The sequence below is a fragment of the Denticeps clupeoides genome, unplaced genomic scaffold (genome assembly GCF_900700375.1).
Source record: "Denticeps clupeoides unplaced genomic scaffold, fDenClu1.1, whole genome shotgun sequence".
Taxonomy (NCBI): Eukaryota; Metazoa; Chordata; class Actinopteri; order Clupeiformes; family Denticipitidae; genus Denticeps; species Denticeps clupeoides.
Window position 1 is genome coordinate 20,885 of NW_021629862.1, and position 23,036 is coordinate 43,920.

Below are 23,036 nucleotides of genomic sequence, written 5' to 3' on the forward strand. Positions count from 1 at the left end.
CACACACACAGACACACACACGCACATATCCAGGGCCACATGGGCTTCACCTGTGAGAACATCAGGTCCTGAGGTCATCAGCAGCATTCCTGGGATCGTTCTGTCTCCTTTGACGTCCCCCACGCTTCCAGAGTATTTGGGTTAAATTAGCTGTGGACAGGGTGGTCCACTCAACGTCCCAAACGGAACTTCCTGTCTGTATAATGCAGCTGATGAATGTGATCTTATTTCATCAATCACTTCCTCATCCGCCCTCCTCCACTTTCCATTGTTCGTGAGAAGTGGCCCTCAAGTATGTGTGTGTGACCAGGAGACGGGTTTCAGGTGTTACGTAAGCCCCATGAAGGTGAGTGATGGAGTGAGAAAGGTGGCCAGGGGTCAGATGGTCTCCAGAGGAACATGGAACCAGACGCAGGCAGCAGTCTGAGATGTTTATTCTGCAATTATTACAGCAGAGCCAGAACAGAACTGAATAGTTTTATTGATTTGGTTATATTGGACATAATGCAGTACCTTTAAATAATAAGATTATAAATAATTGGAATGAAAGAAACTGCATGGTCATCATGGGTCATCCCTCCATGAGGTCAGCTGCTCAGAGGGGCGGAGCTCTGTGGACCGAGGTGGGCGCGGCGCCTGCGGTTGGGCCGGGCGCTGGACACCCAGGAAGATGCGGTCAGCGCCATGCGCATGAGTGCCAGGCCGAGGCAGGGCAGCTCGCTGGTCACCGGGATCTCGGCGAACAGGGCGCGCTCACGCGGCACCTGCGTGGCACCGTCACCCAGCTCCAGGTCCCGGACCACGCCCAGGATCTCCTGCCGCTGCGCCTGCTGCACCATCCCGCGCACGTTCAGCACGGCCGAGACGTGGCGCCGCCTGCAGGGTCAAAGCACACGCCGCCATGGGTACAGGACTTCTTCACCGACGGGGTCTGAGGGTCAGCGGGGAATAAGCTCCTCCCCCACCGCCTCCGGTCGGATGTGTAATATAAAGTCCGGCCTGCCGGTTGAGGTGCTGCGGATGCTCCGGCTTTTGGAATTTCCTTTGTTTTAATATTTTTGCCAACTCACCAGCGGAGTGTATCCTGTGTTTGGGGTAAAATGCCCCCATGTGACTGGGGCAGGAGTCCCCTGCGCCCCAAATAGTGGCCTGAGTAAACAGAAATACACACTTTTCTCTGTATGTGTGTCTTCGGGGGGTGTTTACGTGTGTGTGTGTGAGTGTATGGAGGGTGTGTTTGTGTGAGTGTGTGTTTAGGGTGTGTTTAAGTGTGTGTGTATGAGTGTGTGTTCGGAGTGTGTTTAAGTGTGTGTGAGTGTGTGTTTAGGGTGTGTTTAAGTATGCGTGTGTGTGTGGAGGGTGTGTTTGTGTGAGTGTGTGTTCTGTGTGTTTGTGTGAGTGTGTGTTCGGAGTGTGATTAAGTGTGTGTGTGTGTGTTTGTGTGAGTGTATGGAGGGTGTGTTTGTATGAGTGTGTGTTCAGTGTGTGTTTAAGTGTGTGTGTGTGTGTGACTGTGTGTTCGGAGTGTGTTTAAGTGTGTGTGTGTGTGTGAGTGTGTGTTCGGAGTGTGTTTAAGTGTGTTTAAGTGTGTGTGTGTGTGTGTGTGTGTGTGAGTGTTTGGAGTGTGTTTAAGTGTGTGTGTATGAGTGTGTGTTCGGAGTGTGTTTAAGTGTGTGTTAGGAGTGTGTTTAAGTGTGTGTGTGTGTGTGTGAGTGTGTGTTCGGAGTGTGTTTAAGTGTGTTTAAGTGTGTGTGTGTGTGTGTGTGTGTGTGTGTGTGTACTGAGCGAGATTCCATGTGTTCTCCAGATCGTGGCACCAGTAAGTCTCGCTGTGTGTTGGTGGGGGAGGAACAGGAAGTGCTTGTTGGCTTCTTCCTGCCTGCCCTGCTGAGCTGTGATTCGTGCGTCAGCATCGAGCAGCTCGCCACTCAGCTCCGCCCCTTCCCACCCTCAACGATAAACAGTGTCGACCTCAGCGGCCAATCACAGAGGCCCTCTTCCTGTTAAAGATCAGCAAACCTGGCATGGGCACCAGCCGGCAGAAAAAGGTCTCTATTCTGGGCGAGATGTTCCTGCAGCAGGAAGCAGCTCGTCCTCCAGAACCCTGTCTCAGCAGCGTGGTGCGGCGAGCGTTTAGGAATGGAAATACCTGCCCCTCGGGACAAACAGGAAACTTGGCCGGGCCTGCGGTGGGAACCATGGGAAAACAGAAGGAAGAAATGCGGGAGATGAATCTGGCTCACCGCAGGTCAGGGAAGTCCTTCATCAGGATGGCCACCTCCATCTGAATGGAGGGCGTGTCCTCCAGCAGAATGACGTCAGCCAGGTGCATTAAAACGCTGTCCAGCCAGCAGCAGTCCGACTCCTGGCACAGAGGAGAGAATCGAAATACTTCCTGTGCGGTGGCATGAGGTGGCACGAGGTGACAGAGCTGACCCCCATTCATAACACTGAACCGTGGAACAGGGGGCGGGGCCTAACTCACCAGGTCCTTGAAAAGCACCTTGAGCTGTTTGGCTTCATCCTGCAAGCGGTACGCCAGCCTCTTCCTCATCTTGAGCGAGGTGCAGATGACCCGCCCCCGCATGAGGGCGCGTACGTACTCCACCATCACCCGCCGGTGCACCTCGCTCACCAGCACCTGTCAATCACACAGGCAGGCAGGAGCTGAGCTGCTGGGATCAGCGTTGGACCTGAACTGTATTAAAAGGTTTATTGGACCAGAGGGGTGGAGTCACCTGATAGGGAGGACAGTCCATTCTGCGCAGCTTCTTGAAGTGTTGTTTGATGGCTGTTTCTATGTTCTCGTATGGTTCTGTGCAGGTCAGCCACTTCCTCTTCACCAGCTTGTCGAAGAACGGCTGCAATGGAAACTGGGTGTCAGCTGACTGTGGTCAGACAACCTCTTTCGACATGTTTGTCTAGACTTCAGCTTAATATGAAGTTCTTTGTAGATGTTCTGCTTTAACGTTGTTGTGGGCCAAGGCAGTTTGTATACGCATCCCAGGCTAATGTCAGATTGTGGATTTGTGGAATCCCCTGAAACAGGTGATTAGATGTGGCCCGAGGATGGAGCCCTGAGGTACGGTGGTGCGTGTTCATCTCACCCTGATGTGTTCAAACAATCTGTCAGTCAGAACTCTGATGGACTGGTTGACGATTCGGTCCAGGGAGCTTCGCGCACGATGCAGAGAGTCAGGGCTGCCAAGGGGGTCACACTGATGACAACGTTCAACAAAGCTCCTGTGACACACACACACACAAACCTCTGTGTATCCAAGGCAATGCAGCATTAACAATCTACTGGCACACACACTCTGGAACAGGCCAACTGGGTGTGTACCTGAAGGGAGGGATGCAGTTGACAAGAGCGATGGTTTTAGAGACATAGCCGTCACCTCTGTCCCCAAAGTCAGACTGAGTCTCATGGAACAACTCAACTTTTCGCTTAAAACTGTAACAACAGCAACATGATAAATAAACCAGTCAGTCTCAGACAGACAGACAGACAGACACAGACAGAGAGTCAGACAAACCGACAGACAAACCGACAGACAGACCAACAGACAGACAGACAGCCCGACATACAGACAGACAGACATACGGTCAGACAGGCCGACAGACAGTCAGACAGAACAACAGACAGACAGACAGATCGACATACAGTCAGACAGGCCGACAGACAGTCAGACAGACCAGACAGACAGACAGACTGACATACAGTCAGACATACAGTCAGACAGACCGACAGACAGTCAGACAGACCAGACAGACAGACAGACCGACATACAGTCAGACATACAGTCAGACAGACCGACAGACAGTCAGACATACAGTCAGATAGACCAACAGACAGACAGACAGACCGACATACAGTCAGACATACAGTCAGACAGGCCGACAGACAGTCAGACAGACCAGACAGACAGACAGACCGACATACAGTCAGACATACAGTCAGACAGGCCGACAGACAGTCAGACATACAGTCAGATAGACCAACAGACAGACAGACAGACCGACATACAGTCAGACATACAGTCAGACAGACCGACAGACAGTCAGACATACAGTCAGCTAGACCAACAGACAGACAGACAGACCGACATACAGTCAGACATACAGTCAGACAGGCCGACAGACAGTCAGACAGACCAGACAGACAGACAGACCGACATACAGTCAGACATACAGTCAGACAGGCCGACAGACAGTCAGACATACAGTCAGATAGACCAACAGACAGACAGACAGACCGACATACAGTCAGACATACAGTCAGACAGGCCGACAGACCTACAGACAGACAAACCGACAGACAGACAGACAGACCGACATACAGACAGACATACAGTCAGACAGGCCGACAGACAGTCAGACAGACCAACAGACAGACAGACAGACCGACATACAGACAGACCAACATACAGACAGACAAACCGACAGACAGACCAACAGAAAGACAGACAGACCGACAAACAGACAGACAAACTCACAGACAGACAGACCGACATACAGACAGACATACAGTCAGACAGTCCGACAGACAGTCAGACAGACCAACATACAGACAGACAGACCAACAGACAGACAGACAGACCGACATACAGACAGACATACAGTCAGACAGGCCGACAGACAGACAGACTAACCGACAGACATACAGTCAGACAGGCCGATAGACAGACAGACATACAGTCAGACAGACAACAGACAGACAGACAGACAGACATACAGTCAGACAGACCAACAGACAGTCAGACAAACCAACAGACAGACAGACAAGACAGTCAGACAGACAGACAGAGACAGACAATACAGTCAGACAGACAGACAGAGAAAGACAGACAGACAGACAGACAGACCTGTAGAGGAAATCTGACAGGCCGGTCAGAGTACAGCGGGCGACTCGAGCACCGAGAAGTGGAGTGACAGCTGTCGACCGATCCAGATCCACCTTCAGCCTCTACACAAACAACAATACACAGGTTCAATTTAATAGCTCCGCTCAGTGTGTGTGTTTGTGTGTGTGTGTGTGCGCGCACCTGTATGACTGAACGCGCCAGGTTACACTGATAATCCTCAATGTGCAGCGTCTGAGCCCAACTTAACTCCTCCTCTTCCAGAACCTGGGAGAGTTCAGAGCTCAGTTTCTCCTACAGAAACACACAGTACAACACGGTGTCACCTTGTAGGCCTACACATAAAATGACATCCCAGTGCTGTGTATGTAGATGCGGTGCTAGTAGCCTAGTAGGTAACACACTCGCCTATGAACCAGAAGACCCAGGTTCAAACCCCACTTACTACCATCGTGTCCCTGAGCAAGACACTTAACCCTGAGTGTCTCCAGGGGGGGGACTGTCCCTGTTACTAGGGCGTCTGGTAAATGCTGTAAATGTATGTAGGCCTGTTACCTTGACAACACTGACGCAGTCCTGCTCCAGCTCATCCACACACTCGGGTGGCAGCAGCGGCTCCAACTGGGTGGAATCAATGGGCGCCATGGTGCCAATGGTGCCCAAGACGTCCCTGAGTCACACAGGATAAAAAACAACCCTGAGCGTCCTCTAGCATCCTGCCATTACCCATAATCCTGAGCGACGTGTGTTACCTGCTGTAGATGTTGTAGACCCAATCCAGCAGTGCGTAAGTGTCTGTGATCTGCAGCTGGACACCCGTGACCGTTTTCAGGCGCCGGGCGGCGGCTCTGTGGTAGCTCTGCAGGTAGACCTGAAATGCCCCAAAGTCCTCTGGGTAAATCCCCACCACGTTCCTGCGAGCGGCATCCAGATCCTCCACTATGCGGCCCCGCAGCCGCTCCAGGAACAAGGCCAGCTCCCCGGCCGCGTCCCCGCCCGGCTGGGGCAGGGACCAGTCGGCCGCCTCGCCCACGGCGTCCGCCCAGCGCTGCCGCAGCCTCCGCGGCCGGCGCCGGGGCCGCGCCCACTCGCTCTGGTCGCCGTCCGGCCGGGTGGCCTCGCGCAGGGCCCAGGCGGCGTCGGCCTGCTCCTCCTGCTGGATGAGCAGCACCACCAGGCCCAGCTGGGGACCGGCGCGTGGCTGGCGCAGGGACTCGCGCACCACGTCCCACATCTCACGTTGCAGCGCCTCGTACAGCAGCTCCACGTCCTTGGCCTTCCGGCGGCCGGAGTCCCACAGGCTGGGGGACGCCAGGTCGTCCATGGGGCCGCATGGGGAGTACGGGGGAGGGTTGGTTTGGACCGGACTGGATGCTGGGGTGGGCGGGGTCATGGCAGGGGGGGTGGGGTCCAGCTCGCACTCCCTCTCCAGCTCCTGAATGTGTGTGTCGGCCAGGAGAAGGTCTCTGTGGTTGATGAGCTGCAGAATCTCCAGCACTGCAGACAGAGAGATGCACGTGGCTGTTTGTGTTGATGTTGTGTGTTTCAGTGGTGTGTTAGCGGTGCTTCAGTGGTGTGTTAGTGATGTGTTAGCAGTGTGTGTTGTGGTGTGTTAGCGGTGTGTGTTGTGTGTTAGATGTGTGTTAGCTGTGTTTCAGTGGTGTGTTAGCGGTGCTTCAGTGGTGTTAGTGATGTGTTAGCAGTGTGTGTTAGTGGTGTGTTAGCAGTGTGTGTTGTGGTGTGTTAGGGTGGTAGTGGCCTAGTGGGTTAGACACTCGCCTATGAACCAGAAGACCAGGGTGTCCCTGAGCAAGACACTTAACCCTAAATTGCTCCAGGGGGACTGTCCCTGTAACTACTGATTGTAAGTCGCTCTGGATAAGGGATAAATGCTGTAAATGTAAATGTGTGTGCTGTGGTGTGTTAGCGGTGTGTTGTGGTGTGTTAGTGGTGTGTTAGCGGTGTTTCAGTGGTGTGTTAGCGGTGTTTCAGTGGTGTGTTAGCGGTGTGTTGTGGTTTGTGTTATGGTGTGTTAGCAGTGTGTTGTGGTGTGTTAGCGGTGTGTTCGCTGTGATTCAGTGGCGTGTTAGTGGTGTGTTAGCGGTGTGTTAGCGATGTGTTAGTGGTGTGTTAGCGGTGTTTCAGTGGTGTGTTAGTGGTGTGTTAGCGGTGTGTTGTGGTTTGTGTTATGGTGTGTTAGCAGTGTGTTGTGCTGTGGTGTGTTAGCGGTGTTTTAGCTGTGTTTCAGTGTTGTGTTAGCGGTGTTTCAGTGGTGTGTTAGCGGTGTGTTGTGGTGTGTGTTAGCGGTGTGTTAGCAGTGTGTTGTGGTGTGTTAGCTGTGTGTGTTAGTGGTGTGTTGTGGTGTGTTAGCTGTATGTTGTGGTGTGTTAGCGATGTGTTAGTGGTATGTTAGCAGTGTGTTAGCGATGTGTTCGCGTTGTGTGTTGTGGTGTGTTGTGGTGTGTTAGCGATGTGTTAGTGGTGTGTTAGCGGTGTGTTGTGGTTTGTGTTATGGTGTGTTAGCAGTGTGTTGTGGTGTGGTGTGTTAGCGGTGTGTTAGCTGTGTTTCAGTGGTGTGTTAGCGGTGTTTCAGTGGTGTGTTAGTGGTGTGTTAGCGGTGTGTTGTGTGTGTGTTAGCTATGTGTTAGTGGTGTGTTAGCGGTGTTTCAGTGGTGTGTTAGTGGTGTGTTAGCGGTGTGTTGTGGTTTGTGTTATGGTGTGTTAGCGCTGTGGTGTGTTAGCGGTGTGTTAGCTGTGTTTCAGTGGTGTGTTAGCGGTGTCTCAGTGGTGTGTTAGTGGTGTGTTAGCGGTGTGTTGTGGTGTGTGTTAGCGGTGTGTTAGCAGTGTGTTGTGGTGTGTTAGCTGTGTGTGTTAGCTGTGTGTTGTGGTGTGTTAGCAGTGTATTAGCGATGTGTTAGTGGTATGTTAGCAGTGTGTTAGCGATGTGTTCGCGTTGTGTGTTGTGCATTAGCGTACCTGAGAGTGGCTCCCTGCGCTTCATCACTGGTAGCTCCTCCATCGCCTCCTCCTCGGCCTCCTGGGAGGTGGAGTCCAGCAGTGACTCTCTGCCCAGTTTGCTGACCAGGCGCAGGAAGGAGGGACGGCGGCGGTCACTGTCCTCGTCATCGTCGGTGGTCACCTCTCCCCTGGGAATGGGTTCTCTGCCCATCGTCTCCTTACGCAGTCCTGCCAGACTGAGAGAACAAGAGATCTTTTCTTTATTCTGTTGTCCACTGTGCGGCGTGTTACAGGGAAGAGAGGAAGCCGAGGTTCTCAGAAATGCAGAACACAACATCCTCAGGTGACTCCCACAGGTATCTCACAGCGTCCTCTCCCACCACCATAAACAAAGACTCGCCGGCCCCGCCCATGGAGGGCTGACTTTCATCCAGACACAAACAATACTGCACCATGATTCCCTACAACAGCCACTCTCCTATCCAATTCACACAAACCTTCCTTCCAGAAGGAAAGTCTTCATTGTCATTTGGCTCCTCCTGCTTTGTCTTGCCGGGCTGCTGAAGATTTTATATTGATGAGACTCGTCTTCACAGACAGTTTCGTCTTACAGAAGATTCCAGTAAGTCATGACCTTTTACAATGATACAAAAGGGACCTTCCATCAGTAGCTCCATATAACCAGGTCACCAACAGCATTCAGAAGAGGGGCAGTGGTGGCCTAGCAGGTAAAGGATCAAACTCATGATCTAAGGGATGTGGGTCCAAACGCCGAACCGCAAAAGTGCCTCTGAGGACACGTTTCGTTGCTGCTCTTTCTCTGCATCACAATGAAGAGCCATCAGCAACTATAGCAACTTTTCTGCGACCATCTATCACAATATCTCTCAGAAAAAGTTTCTAATCGCTCTGGCTTCAAAGCATATTCCTCCCAGCTGTCATCAGAAGTTAGGGCAAAAAGTCATCTGTTGTCATCCTCCAACCGTAAGACGATCTTAGTGGCTCTGCATGGCCAGAGCTAAAAAAACAGTTATATCAGACGACATCGTCCCTCAGGACTCCCTTGGTCTCCCCCTCAGATCTCTTGGCATGGGTGCACATACCATTGCTACACAGATGATGATTGTCCTCATCAGAAAAAAACCCAAACACACCGATGATCTTGGACAACTCTTTGATCTCTTGTTAGATCACTGCACACCTTGTCCAGTCCTTTACCTTCTACACCTTCCTAATCTCTCTTGGCATCTCAAGACTGATCCAGCTGGACCTAGTGAACCAGCCTCAGTCTTCTCTCTGCGGAGCATCAGTGTAAAGTTCTGCAAGATATTTCCTACAATAATTGTGAACAGGCACACACCTGAAGCGTATGAGGTTCATGATCTCCTCGGAGCTGCGGCGGGTGTGTTTCCGCTTGTCCCCCCCGGCTGGCAGGGTGGCGCTGCCCCCCCAGACGCTGCGCCCTCCCACGCGCAGCCCCTTTCCCAGCTTTCCCAGGGTTCTGAGGGGCGCCGAGCTGCAGATCCGCTCCAGGGTTCCCTTGAGCGGACGCCCTCCCCTGGACACAGACTCCTCTGTGGCCCCTTTGGTCTCCTGGACGTCCAGCTGCTGGTCCTTCTCATCAAAAGGGTTCAGACTGGGAAAGATCAGCTCCCCGTTGCTGTGGCAACCCTTAGCCAACATGGGCAGCTTCTTCAGAATGGGCATTCTGGCACGATCTGGCAACACAGAGGGAAGAAGAAACAAGAGCCGGGTTAACTCCTCCAGACATGGAACGTCCTGCAGGTCCTTTCATTGTTTCAACCTCGTAAAGTTCAGACAACATCTGGAAACATCTGATTTAAACATTTCTACTCTTAATGGCTCAATTCCATCATATTACAGGCTGAGTAACAATGCGAGCAGGCAGAAGGTTCCTGGGGTTTCTGTGTGTTCCGATGTGAGCCTTCAGATGGTAATTATGGCGCTGGCGCCCGTCCAGTCTGCAGGACACAGCAGCTTCCTCCTCAGTTCGGCACTCAGACTTAAACAGAAACTGAGGGCAGATGGAGCCCAAAAACTTGTTGTTCTCAATCTGACCAGTCAGATGCCAGAACGTGTAAACACAGAAGATCAGAAGTGCAGAACCCTGGATAAGGAGAACCCTGGTCTCCTGTGATGACTGGAAAAGAGGAAGATGTATGAGGGAAAAGTTTGAGTTCCTCCCCGGGGAACGCTGAAGAGACAGACAGGATAACATCCCTTTCCATGTTTATTCAGTCAGAAGGCCGCTTCAGTCCAGACGGAAACTTTGCCCCTGATGCTTGTGTTAAAGTGGCACTAAAAAAACAGCGGCAGCGGAACCAGCAGAACATCCAGAACATCCAGACTGACCAAAATAAAACCACCCACCATTGTAGATTAGTCTTCTAAATCTGCTTGGTTAACCTTCATTAACAGTCACCAGCCAGAGAAAATATGTCAATTCTGTAAATTAGTTTGTGATGCAGCGATGGGGTCACTGAGGTCACAGAAAACCCACACAACAGTAATGTAATAATCATGCACAATAATGAGAAGGTAAAAGCGGACGAATCCCGCACCTGTCCTGCTGCGGAGTGTGTAGCGCGGCTCCTCGTCTCACTCTGCTGCCATGCCAGAGTGTGTGTTGGTGTGTGACAGGGTGTGGGGTTTTGTGGGTGTAGAGCAAAGTGTTTCTCCTCCAAGGTTCAAGACGTCCTCTGAAAGACTATTGGTTCCTGCCAATTCTGTATCCTAGCAAAGGTGATGATGCCATTTCCTGAGGAAACATCACACACACATATACATACACACATGCATACACACACTCACACACACGCATACACATAGACACACACACACACACACACACACACACACACATATATACATTCCCCCCACACACACTCCCCTCATACTTCCCCACACACACACTCGCACTGTGGACTAACTCTGTTGCACCTCTGCACTTTATACCTCATTGCTGCAGTTATGCACATGCTGCTATACGGACTACCTCTTCTTGTTGCACTGAAACTGTACTATCACTACTGTTATTTATTTGCACAGTCGGTAAACATGTATATATCACTGGTCACTTTTTAACACTTCATTTGTAGCTAAAATGTATATTTTGTGTCCTATTTATTTATATATTGTATTCCATGTGCCGCATCTGTTTTTTGTTGTCTATTTTTATGTTGCACTGTGTAAACTGGAGCCACGTCTTCTCGTCTCTCTGTATATCTGCACAATATACAGAAGAGATGACAATAAAGTTTACTTTGACTTTGACATACACACACACACACACACGCATACACACACACACAAACACATAAACACACACAAACACATACATACACACACACGCATACACGCACGCATACACAAACACACGTACATACACACACACACACACACACACATATACATACACATAGACACACACACACACACCCATACACACACACACAAACACATATACATACACATAGACACACACACATACACCATTCAGCCAGATAAATCTGAATTACTTTATTACCAGAGTGACAGAAATGAGACTTGGTCCTTCATCCAGCACACAGAAGAATAAACTAATTCACACGTCACACATGGCATTTCTCACGCTTCCAGATTATTATCTTCACCGCACAGACATTGAATAGATGAACGGCGACATTACCGTAACGCTTCAAACGATTGCGCAAACAAAAAATGTTTCTGAAAGCATTATTAGGGTAATTACGGTAATGATCCTGGCTCCCTTAAAATAACGTGAGTGAGACGGAGCTCTGCAGATCTGCACGAGGTTTTTCTCTTTTACTTGAAACGTGATGAGGAGGTCCACGTCCCGCCACCTCCGACGTCACAGATGCACGATCTCCCGGTGACATTTTCTCCAGATTTCTGGATGACGACGTACCATAAACTACAAACATGAAGAAAAGTGCAGGGTGTGCAAGAGAAGTGCTGCTCGGGCGATGTCGGCCCATGATTTCTGGAGCTCCACCAGGGGCCAAAGCTACAGGGCCACACTTCAAATGCTCGTTATTTTTATATTCATATTCATATTTTATATTCATATGCATTCTGAGTGCCTTTTTAGTAAAACACTTTTCAATTTCAGTGACATTTGCTGTGATTTTCTGTTATTACACCCTGATAGGACACATGTTGAAAGAAGAAGCAGTCCTGAAAAGGGACAAAGGCACCGCATGTTTATGACACTTTTACAGCTAAAACAACCAAATAAGTCCACCTGACAAAAAAATCTCACTCCAAGCAAACTTCCAAGGTTGCGAGGCCTGGTATTAAAGTGGAGAAACTCTCCTGCCCTCTGCTGGACACTCCTGTAAAACCTAAATAATTTAACTTTGAAAGTGGCCTTGTGTCCCAAAGCGGCAAGGCACCGTCCCCACACACTGCTCCCCGGGCGCCTGTCATGGTGCCCACTGCTCATCAAGGGTCATGGTTAAATACAGAGGACATATTTCACCGTGTCACTGTGTGCTGTGCTGCTGTGTATCACAATCACTTTCTTTCAATTCATAATTTTCTAGGTTAGGTGCGCAGAATATGAATACACACATCCTGTTCATGTCTATAATTGACAGTAGAAATGAAGTTTGAAATGAAAAGTCCCCCCACCCGGTCATTCAGATGCTAACAGGGGTGTAAACTCACACATTTATTTATCGATCATCTACAGAATCATCCTGACAGATGAGATTTACAGGAAAAACGGTTTTCATCATCAGAAGACGGTTAGACGAGGACTGTCCTTCACAGCAGGGACACTGTTAGATCTCAGTCTCTCTGGGTCGTCACAGAATGTCAGAGGGTCTGATTCCTCTGGAGTTGGGGGTCACAGTGGTGATGAGGGTTGCCATGGTGATGGGGGTAGCCGTGGAGACTAGGATGCTCAATGCCTTCATTCTGCAGCTCTTCTTGTCTGTGGAGACCGTGGAGCTTCTGTAGCAAGTCACTGATGAAAGCCTGCAGGAACAGACGATCAAGCGTGAACCTCGTTTCAACCTTTCATTTCAATTGTATGTTTATTTTATACAACGAAAGACAAAAAATTTCAAAGAGAATCGAAAATAATGCAGTAGCAATAAATAGTTATGAATTCATTCGAATTTGAATGATTGAAATACGTATTTGATCCCCTGTCAGTCAGCAAGATTCCTGTCTTCCAGTTGTATTTTATACAGGTAAGGACGTGACATTGGGAGCTTCTCAACTTTACAAAAGACACCGTCCATAGAAGCAGTCAATCTGTCCAGATTCCAAACTCTGCACCATGGACAAGGATGTCAGGGGACGAGACTGTGGACCTACACAAGGCTGGAATGGGCTACAAGACCATCGCCAGGCAGCTGGGTGAGAAGGTGACAACAGCTGGTGTGAATGTTCACAAATGGAAGAACCATAAAATAACTGATAATCTCCCTCGGCCTGGAGCTCCATGCAAGATCTCCTCCTCATGGAGATTCACTGATAACGAGAACGGCACGTTTGAAGTCATAGGCGTTTGCCTATGACTTCAAGAACACCGTCTCCACCATCAAACATGGAGGTGGAAACCTTATTTTTTAAGACAGAATAAGACAGAACAACTGGATCACATCAAAGACAGGATGGATGGGAACATATAGCATCAAATCTTGGCATAAAAAATGGCTGAATCTGTGAAGAGGAGTAGGACGAAATACGAGAAAAATCTGACCTCTGTGATGCCAAAAACATTTTTAAAATGCACGTTGAATTAGTGAACATTAGTGACCACGCCCACTACCGACACCAACATGCAGGTTTTCAGGCGCTTTAATTCCAGTCCACGTGACCACGCCCACTACCAACACCGACATGCAGGTTATCAGGCGCTTTAATTCCAGTCAACGTGACCACGCCCACTACCAACACCAACATGCAGGTTATCAGGCGCTTTAATTCCAGTCAACGTGACCACGCCCACTACCAACACCAACATGCAGGTTATCAAGCGCTTTAATTCCAGTCAACGTGACCACGCCCACTACCAACACCGACATGCAGGTTATCAAGCGCTTTAATTCCAGTCAACGTGACCACGCCCACTACCAACACCGGCATGCAGGTTATCAGGCGCTTTAATTCCAGTCAACGTGACCACGCCCACTACCAACACCAACATGCAGGTTATCAGGCGCTTTAATTCCAGTCAACGTGACCACGCCCACTACCAACACCGACATGCAGGTTATCAGGCGCTTTAATTCCAGTCAACGTGACCACGCCCACTACCGACACCGACATGCAGGTTATCAGGCGCTTTAATTCCAGTCAACGTGACCACGCCCACTACCAACACCGACATGCAGATTATCAAGCGCTTTAATTCCAGTCCACATGACCACGCCCACTACCAACACCGCCATGCAGGTTATCAGGCGCTTTAATTCCAGTCCACATGACCACGCCCACTACCAACACCGGCATGCAGGTTATTAGGCGCTTTAATTCCAGTCAACGTGACCACGCCCACTACCAACACCGACATGCAGGTTATCAGGCGCTTTAATTCCAGTCAACGTGACCACGCCCACTACCAACACCAACATGCAGGTTATCAGGCGCTTTAATTCCAGTCAACGTGACCACGCCCACTACCAACACCAACATGCAGGTTATCAGGCGCTTTAATTCCAGTCAACGTGACCACGCCCACTACCAACACCAACATGCAGGTTATCAGGTGCTTTAATTTCCAGCCAACGTGACCACGCCCCCTACCAACACCAACATGCAGGTTATCAGGTGCTTTAATTCCAGTCAACGTGACCACGCCCACTACCAACACCAACATGCAGGTTATCAGGTGCTTTAATTCCAGTCAACGTGACCACGCCCACTACCAACACCAACATGCAGGTTATCAGGCGCTTTAATTCCAGTCAACGTGACCACGCCCACTACCAACACCAACATGCAGGTTATCAGGCGCTTTAATTCCAGTCAACGTGACCACGCCCACTACCAACACCAACATGCAGGTTATCAGGCGCTTTTATTCCAGTCAACGTGACCACGCCCACTACCAACACCAACATGCAGGTTATCAGGCGCTTTAATTCCAGTCAACATGACCACGCCCACTACTGTAAAAAAGACCATGTGGTGTGGGGTGAGAGAACAGAGTGTGTAGAAAAAACTCTTTCTCCCTCCACACAAAGCACTGTATTCAACCACTCCAACTTGATGTTACCTGGCAGAAAGAGGCATGGCACAATAGAGGTTAAAAATGAACAGTTTCTAATTTATTAACACCGGTAAATAATTATTAAGGTACCAAGGTTACAGAGAAAATAAAAAACAGAAGAAAGAGTAAAGGGGGGGAGTGAGAGAGGGAGAGAGAAAGACTCAGAAGCCTTCCGGCTTCCGTTGTCACTGGCCTACAGGAAGTTGTCACTGACCAATCAGAACCTGTTATTTCTGATGTCACGCCCCCGGTGCCTCCCATTTGGGGAAGACAAAGAGAGTGGGCGGTCCTGACGGCCGACACTTCACACGTTGCCGTCAGACAAAAGGCATGTAAAACAGAGGTGTTGAACCTTCACGCACAACCATTGACACAGGAATGTCACATATCTTCTTGTAGACATCTGATCTGCAAGACAAAACGTGACCACGCCCACTACCAGCACCAACATGCAGGTTATCAGGCGCTTTAATTCCAGCATTCTGATGGGTGAACTGGTGAATTAGTGAACATTAGTGACCACACCCACTACCAACACCAACATGCAGGTTATCAGGCGCTTTAATTCCAGCGATCTGATGGGTGAACTGGTGAATTAGTGAACATTAGTGACCACGCCCACTACCAGCACCAACATGCAGGTTATCAGGCGCTTTAATTCCAGCGTTTTAGTGGGGGAATTGGTGAAATAGTGAACATTAGTGACCACACCCACTACTGATCAGGCGCTTTCATTTTACTTTACTTTACTTTATTTTGCAGACGCTTTTATCCAAAGCAACTTACAAGAGGAAGACACCAGCAATTCTCATTCGATTTCTATAGATTTGGAGTTTACAAACTGAGAGCCCTGATAAGGTCCAACTTGTCAGGAACAGAACATGCGGGGAATTGTTAAGTGTTAGACAAAGAAAATTTCAGTGTTCTGATGGGGGAACTAGTGACGATGGATTAGAGAACACACTTGACACCAATAGATTCAATTTGTTTTTCCTTTTGGGCATTTTTGCAACATTTATATTAAACCAACAATACAGAGAACAGTTTGTCTTCTGAATTCAACACACGCTGAGACTGGTTCCAGCAGGCGCCTGGACACGGGGTCTTTGTTTAGATGGAGGGAGGGAGGAACGCGATGACCGAAGGACAATCAGCGATTGTAACAGACATATGGAGTTGTGCAAATATATAATACAAAAGACCAAGAAACACATAAACGTGTTCCCTCTCTGAGGAAGACAGGAGAACATCGTGGCTGCTCAGTTAGAGCTGCGTAAAAATTTCTGAAGACAAAGTGTAAGGAAGAAACAAACAAAACAGGGAGCCAGGTTCTAGAACTTTAGGGTGTTAGTAGCCTAGTGGGTAACACACTCGCCTTTTAACCAGAAGACCCGGGTTCGAATCCCACTTACTACCATTGTGTCCCTGAGCAAGACACTTAAACCTAAGTTGCTCTAGGGAGACTGTCCCTGTAACTACTGATTGTAAGTCGCTCTGGATAAGGGCGTCTGGTAAATGCTGTAAATGTAAATGTAAAACTTTAGCTGATTAGAATAAGTGGTTATGGATAGTGAGTGAGTAGATGAGTCATTTAAAGCTTTAGTGCTCATAGAGCTCACTGAACTGAACTAAACTGAACTGAGCCGAACCGATCTGAGCCGAGCTGAACTGAACTGAACCATACCGAACTGAGCCGAACCGATCTGAACCGAACTCAACTGAACTGAACTGAACTGAACCAAACCGAACTGAGCCGAACCAATCTGAGCCGAGCTCAACTGAACTGAACTGAGCCGAACCGATCTGAGCCGAGCTCAACTGAGCTGAACTGAACCAAACTGAACTGAACCATACCGAACTGAGCCGAAACGATCTGAACTGAGCTCAACTGAACTGAACCAAACCGAACTGAGCTGAACCAATCTGAGCCGAGCTCAACTGAACTGAACTGAACTAAACTGAACTGAGCCGAACCGATCTGAGCCGAGCTCAACTGAGCTGAACTGAACTGAACCAAACTGAACTGAACCATACAGAACTGAGCCGAACCGATCTGAACCGAGCTCAACTGAACCGAACTGAACCAAACCGAACTGAGCCGAACCAATCTGAGCCGAGCTCAACTGAACTGAACTGAACTGAACTGAACCGAACCAAACTGAGCCGAACCGGTCTGAGTCGAGCTCAATTGAGCTGAACTGAATTGTGCTGCGCTAAACTGACGTTAGCAGAACTGCACTGAATTGAGTTGTGCTTAATTGAACTGAATTAAGCGGAGCTGACCTAAACTAAATAGACCTGAGCTAAACTGAATTTCCCTAAAACAAGCTAATTTAATCAGTTCCAAATTTGGTACAAAAAGACTGAGTTTGAACAAAGTGAAGAACACAGAAGGAACAAGAACATGTCTCTTACCTCAGTGTCATTAGTACAGGACTGTAGAGTCTCCTGAAGGAAACACATAGAAGAAAGTGTGAATGAGAGTGTGTGTGTGTGTATGAGTGTTTGGGGTTGAGAGAAGAGATCATGTGACCTGTAGTTTATGTGTTCGTTCTTCATCACTCTTCAAATTCAGCAGCTCGTCAATGTTCACCTCCTCTGGTGCCTCGACATCCTGCAATGACAAACCGTGTGTGTTTACCCTCATCCGTAGTTACCCCATGTACAGTTACCCCGGCTCGAAGGAGACATCTGGTGATTCTGAGATGTTTAAGAGCAGCATAAACATTTTTCTGATTTTCCTGAATACCAGAGCAGCAATCCTCAGATTGCAGGAACAAGAAGATCTGGAGAAGATACGGATACTGGGCAGAGGTGGCCGAGCACCTAAGAAAAAGGTTGCTGGTTCAAATCCTGAACCCCTCCACTGAGGATGAAGGTCCCGTCCCCACACACTGCTCCCTGGGCGCCTGTCATGGTGCCCACTGCTCACCAAGGGTGATGGTTAAATACAGAGGACACGTTTCACTGCGTCACCATGTGCTGTGACTGGATTATCTATTTGATGTCTGGTTCTGGGCTGCTACTGAGGTGTAGAATCCAGACCAGAGATTCAACCTCAGCACCAACCAGCATCTCGCTGTGCTGTGAGAACGAAGCTCCAGCCCTGGGAATGTCTGGAATTCTCCCTGGACTGTTCATCTAACAGATCCTTCAGTGATAAGCCAGGAAATGGTACATTTGGGGAAACTCAGATGGGTCCCAGATGGGTGACCCGCCCAAACACACACAAACACTCAGACACAGTTTCCTTTCTGTTTGTGGACACCCCAGGACTCCAGGCTATGACCATGTAAGGTCCTGGTAAGTGTCCAAGCTGTCAGTCTCCAGCCCTTATAAGGCACGGCCTGCATCCACCACATCATCCATCAGGATGGGTTCTGCTGTTCCCCACACCGCTGTGTACTGATCTCGCTCCACTTTATCAGCAGCTAAATAAACAGACCTTTGGAAAGCTGCTGGTGACGCAAGCTTCTCCAGAGGAACTTCAGCTTCTCACTCACTGTAGTATCTGAGAGTCTGCTGAGGAGCTCCACTCACCCGGCACTAGTACAGCTTCTCCAGAGGATCTTCAGCTTCACTTCATCAGTATGTTAGAGTCTCCTGAGAAGCTCCACTCACCTGGTCCTGGTACAGCTTCTCCAGGCTCTCGTCGATCCAGCGCTCCACGTCCAGCCGCTTCTGCAGCTCCTTGCGGTTGTACTTGACGGTGACCCGCGCCTGGCGCTTGTGGAGACTGAGTCCCGGTCCGGAGCCCAGAGGCGGCGAGTCTCCACCCGAACCGCGGCGGCTCCGGTCCGCCATCATCATCATCATCAGAGGAGGAGGAGGAGGAGGAGAGGAGCTGCGACCTCGGAGGAGAAAAGTGCGACTGGAAAAGTCCGACGGGCAGAGTCCTATCACACACACACACACACACACACACACACGCACACACACACACGCACACACACACACACACACACGCACACCACACCACACACACACACACACACAGACTCGTACGGAACGATCTGCCCCGGGTCCTAAACTCGAAACTGATAAGTGGACACTGTAACATACACAAACACACACACACACACACACACACACACAGACTCGTAAGGAAACTGATGAGTGGACATTGTAACGCACAATGTAGTGAATAAATGTAACATGCATCAGACATTTTACATTTAAATTTAATTTCGTTTTAATGTTAAAGCCTCTGACCGTGTGACGTTACTAATGAATGAAGTTATATTTTTATAAAATGATATAAATGTCAGATTTTTCCATTTGGCTGATTTCCTTCTGAAACGTCCCTGATCGAGTTGGACAGGAACATCTGCAGTCTGAGGTGTGTGTTCACAAAAATAATCAAATTCATCAATTAGGATCTTGATGAATTAGGATCTTCATTAAGATCTTCAGCGAAGTCAGATTCTCTTCCCCCAGTCTGGATTGTCTGAAGAACCAGAATGTGAATCTGGGAAAGCCCAAGTCAGTCGGGCCTGTTTTTCATGTTCTGTGCTGCATTTACATGACAGAGACTATGAGGAACACATCACAATGGAAGCTGATGAGGGTGAAGGACAATAACCAGGCCCTTCAGGGTTTCAGGATGCTACCTTTCAAAGCTGAACTCAACGTTGCCACACCAACTCATTCATTAATTACCCTGGAATACTTTCAGCTTTGAAATGATTTAGACATTATGGAAATTTCTGCATTCCGGGCCAGACTCTCATGTTCACTGTGCAGCTTCCTAATTTCCTGATTGTGTGCACCTTTTGTCTTGTGTATATATCTATCCGGATTCATCTAGTCCTTGTATTTTACCGTGTTTTGTGTGTCGATATCGACTGCATCTATTCTTCCCATCATGGAATTCACGAGACCCATCAGAGATCCTGTCATTACAACACTGATGCTCCAGAAACAGTCAGAACAGCTGGCATTTCATAAAAACAATTTACAAAAAAGTTTTGAGCGATAAAATTTACTTCTCAGCACTAAGAGATGACTCAAGGTCATACGGAAACGTGGAAATTTGGCAAAATGAAACAAGTAATACAGAAAAAGAAATGCAAATAAATAAGTAAACAAACAAAGAAATGCATAAATAAATAAATAAATAAAGTTTAAAAAATACATAGATAAATAATTCATTAAAAGTTGTCTCTGGCTTAAACTCGATTGTCCACCAGACAGAGGTGCAGGAACCAGTGGGTTTTAATCTGGTTAAATTCATTACATAAATTCTACATGGCACAGGACATGAAATAAATTAACATAAAATTAACATAACAACAAAATGATTGAACAAAAAATAATAAGCGCAACTTAGATATGAAACATGATTAAGAAAAAACAAACAAAAATCACATTTTCAAAATTTGGAATCCTAGTTCTGTAAGAGAATCAGTAAGAAGAATCAATGGAAAAATATAGATTTCTGTTTCTGTAAAGTAATGACAATAAAGATCAATACCCTGAACATCATATAAAGCGTATAAAACACGACTCCTATATACCTGAAGTACATTCTGACGTAGGTGATCATATCACCGGAAGAACAGGTGAGAAGCGTCACGATTACCATCGTAATCACCTGGGGGTGTGGTCTCTGGTCGACACCCCGCCCACAGCGATGGGCGGATCCCATGTCTTTCCTGGGTCCGCAGTTAGAAGCGGGAATTTCCTTCACTGTTTAGTTTATTCAGAAAGAAGAAACGTCCTTGTTTGTCCTGAACTGGGCTGATGGTGTGTGTGTGTGTGTGTGTGTGTGTGTGTGTTTATTTGGAAGTGCTCACAGTATGTGTGTGTATATGTGTGTGTGTGAAGGGAACTGTCAGGTAATTATGGATGTGTGTGTATCTGTGTGTGTGTGTGTGTGTAGGGAACTGTCAGGTAATTGTGGATGTGTGTGTGTGTGTGTTGAGCTCATCTCAGGAGCTCCAGATGAAGGCGGGGCCGGTTGCCAGGCTGTATCCGCGGTGCTCCGGGCTGCTGGTGCTGAGTCGTCCCTCCGTGTTGCTCACCTTGCCGCCGCTGCGGGGCGTGAATCCCTCGCGCTCGTACGGGAAGGCGGGGCCCAGGTTGTTCACATTTTCCAGGTCGTTGAAGACGGAGTCGCACAGCTGCTGCCGCTTCATCTGTCGCATGCGTCTCCGGAAGCGCAGGATCACCACGGCAACCGCCAGACCCAATGCTACCAGTGCCAGCACGCAGGAGGCGGCCACCGCCGCCGGCGAGGGCCCAGATGTGGAGCTCCGCCAGGAGGCCCTCTCGAAGCTGGGCTGCACGGGGAACTCGCAGCTGGAGCCCATGAACCCGGGCGGGCATTGGCACACCGGCCCGCTAAAGTGGGTGTAGCAGGTGCCCCCGTGTTGGCACTGGTGTGCCAGACAGGCGTCGGCGCGGACGCTGCAGTTCTTGCCCGAGAATCCCAGCGTGCAGCGGCAGGTGTAGTTGTTCACACCGTCCACGCAGGTACCGCCGTTGCGGCAGGGTGCGCTGGTGCAGTCGTCCACGTTCACGTGGCAGCCAGGTCCGGAAAATCCGGGGACGCAGCGACACAGGACCGTCTGTCCGAGGTCCACACACTCACCGCCTGAGAGAGGTCGCAACAGAGAGAGGGGTTCAAACACAACTGCGTAAGTGTGTGTGTGTGTGTGTGTGAGACACCTCACCATTGGCGCAGGGTTTCTGGCTGCAGCGGTCATGTCTCTTCTCACAGTTGGACCCGGTGTAGCTTGGTGGGCAGCGGCAGGCGTAGCCACCGGTCAGTGTCTCCTCGCAGGTTCCCCCGTTGAAACAGGGGTCGTCCGCACATGTCATGGCCACAATCTCACAGTTCTTCCCATAGAAGCCCTGTGGGCAGGTGCAGGAGTAGTCGTTCTCCAGGTCCTGCAGCAGAGACACCAACATGAAGGACAATCCAGAACCTCCCTGATCCCATTAGTGTTGTAGTGAGACCGCCTAAACCGAGACCAAGACCACGACCAGGGCTGGTTGAGACCAAAACCGGACACACGGTGCACACAGTGAAATTTGTCCTCTGCATTTAAACCATCACCCTGAGTGAGCAGTGGGCACCATGACAGGCACCCGGGGAGTGTGTATGTTGTGTGTGTGTGTATCTGCGTGTTTTTTTTTTGTGTGTGCGTGTATCTGCGTGTGTGTGTGTATGTTGTGTGTGCGTGTATCTGCGTGTGTGTTGTGTGTGTGCGTATCTGTGTATCTGCGTGTGTGTGTGTGTTGTGTGTGTGTATCTGCGTATGTGTGTGTGTATGTTGTGTGTGCGTGTATCTGCGTGTGTGTGTATGTTGTGTATCTGTGTATCTGCGTGTGTGTGTGTGTATGTTGCGTGTGTGTGTAGCTGCGTGTGTGTGTATGTTGTGTGTGTGTGTATCTGTGTATCTGCGTGTGTGTGTATGTTGTGTGTGTGTGTATCTGCGTGTGTGTGTGTGTGTATGTTGTGTGTGCGTGTATCTGCGTGTGTGTGTGTGTTGTGTGTGTGTGTATCTGCGTGTGTGTGTGTGTATGTTGTGTGTGTGCATGTATCTGTGTATCTGCGTGTGTGTGTGTGTTGTGTGTGTGTATCTGCGTATGTGTGTGTGTATGTTGTGTGTGCGTGTATCTGCGTGTGTGTATGTTGTGTGAGTGTGTATCTGTGTATCTGCGTGTGTGTGTGTATATGTTGCATGTGTGTGTATGTGTGTGTGTATGTTGTGTGTGCGTGTATCTGCGTGTGTGTGTATGTTGTGTGTGTGTGTATCTGTGTATCTGCGTGTGTGTGTGTGTATGTTGCGTGTGTGTGTAGCTGCGTGTGTGTGTATGTTGTGTGTGTGTGTATCTGCGTGTGTGTGTATGTTGTGTGTGTGTGTATCTGTGTATCTGCGTGTGTGTGTGGGGTTGTGTGTGTGTGTATCTGCGTGTGTGTGGTGTGTATGTGTGTGCGTGTATCTGCGTTGTGAGTGTGTGTT

At 49.1% G+C, this 23,036-nt stretch overlaps 2 protein-coding genes across 3 annotated transcripts; both read right to left on the minus strand.

Annotated features, from left to right (window-relative positions):
• Window positions 1-461: 461 nt before the first annotated feature.
• On the minus strand, window positions 462-10,606 carry exoc3l2a (exocyst complex component 3-like 2a). 2 transcript variants are annotated; one of them, XM_028966714.1, is made up of 13 exons: window positions 10,403-10,606; window positions 9,181-9,538; window positions 7,839-8,056; window positions 5,615-6,359; window positions 5,418-5,532; window positions 5,046-5,129; window positions 4,866-4,966; window positions 3,344-3,454; window positions 3,108-3,243; window positions 2,739-2,861; window positions 2,486-2,641; window positions 2,244-2,365; window positions 462-876 (listed from the first exon to the last, which is right to left on the minus strand). In XM_028966714.1, the coding sequence occupies exons 2-13, from the start codon at window positions 9,525-9,527 to the stop codon at window positions 588-590; spliced, it is 2,547 nt and encodes an 848-aa protein (XP_028822547.1). In that variant the 5' UTR covers window positions 9,528-9,538; window positions 10,403-10,606; the 3' UTR covers window positions 462-587. The 2 variants fall into 2 exon arrangements, with proteins under 2 accessions (XP_028822547.1, XP_028822546.1); XM_028966713.1 differs by having other exon boundaries at window positions 5,046-5,156.
• A 1,894-nt stretch (window positions 10,607-12,500) lies between these two features.
• On the minus strand, window positions 12,501-22,003 carry LOC114776100 (delta-like protein B). The gene is made up of 6 exons (XM_028966715.1): window positions 21,741-22,003; window positions 21,005-21,661; window positions 18,688-19,091; window positions 17,600-17,680; window positions 17,482-17,514; window positions 12,501-12,821 (listed from the first exon to the last, which is right to left on the minus strand). Exons 1-6 carry the CDS (start codon window positions 21,976-21,978, stop codon window positions 12,660-12,662), a joined length of 1,575 nt encoding a protein of 524 aa, XP_028822548.1. The 5' UTR covers window positions 21,979-22,003; the 3' UTR covers window positions 12,501-12,659.
• Between the last annotated feature and the right edge of the window lie 1,033 nt (window positions 22,004-23,036).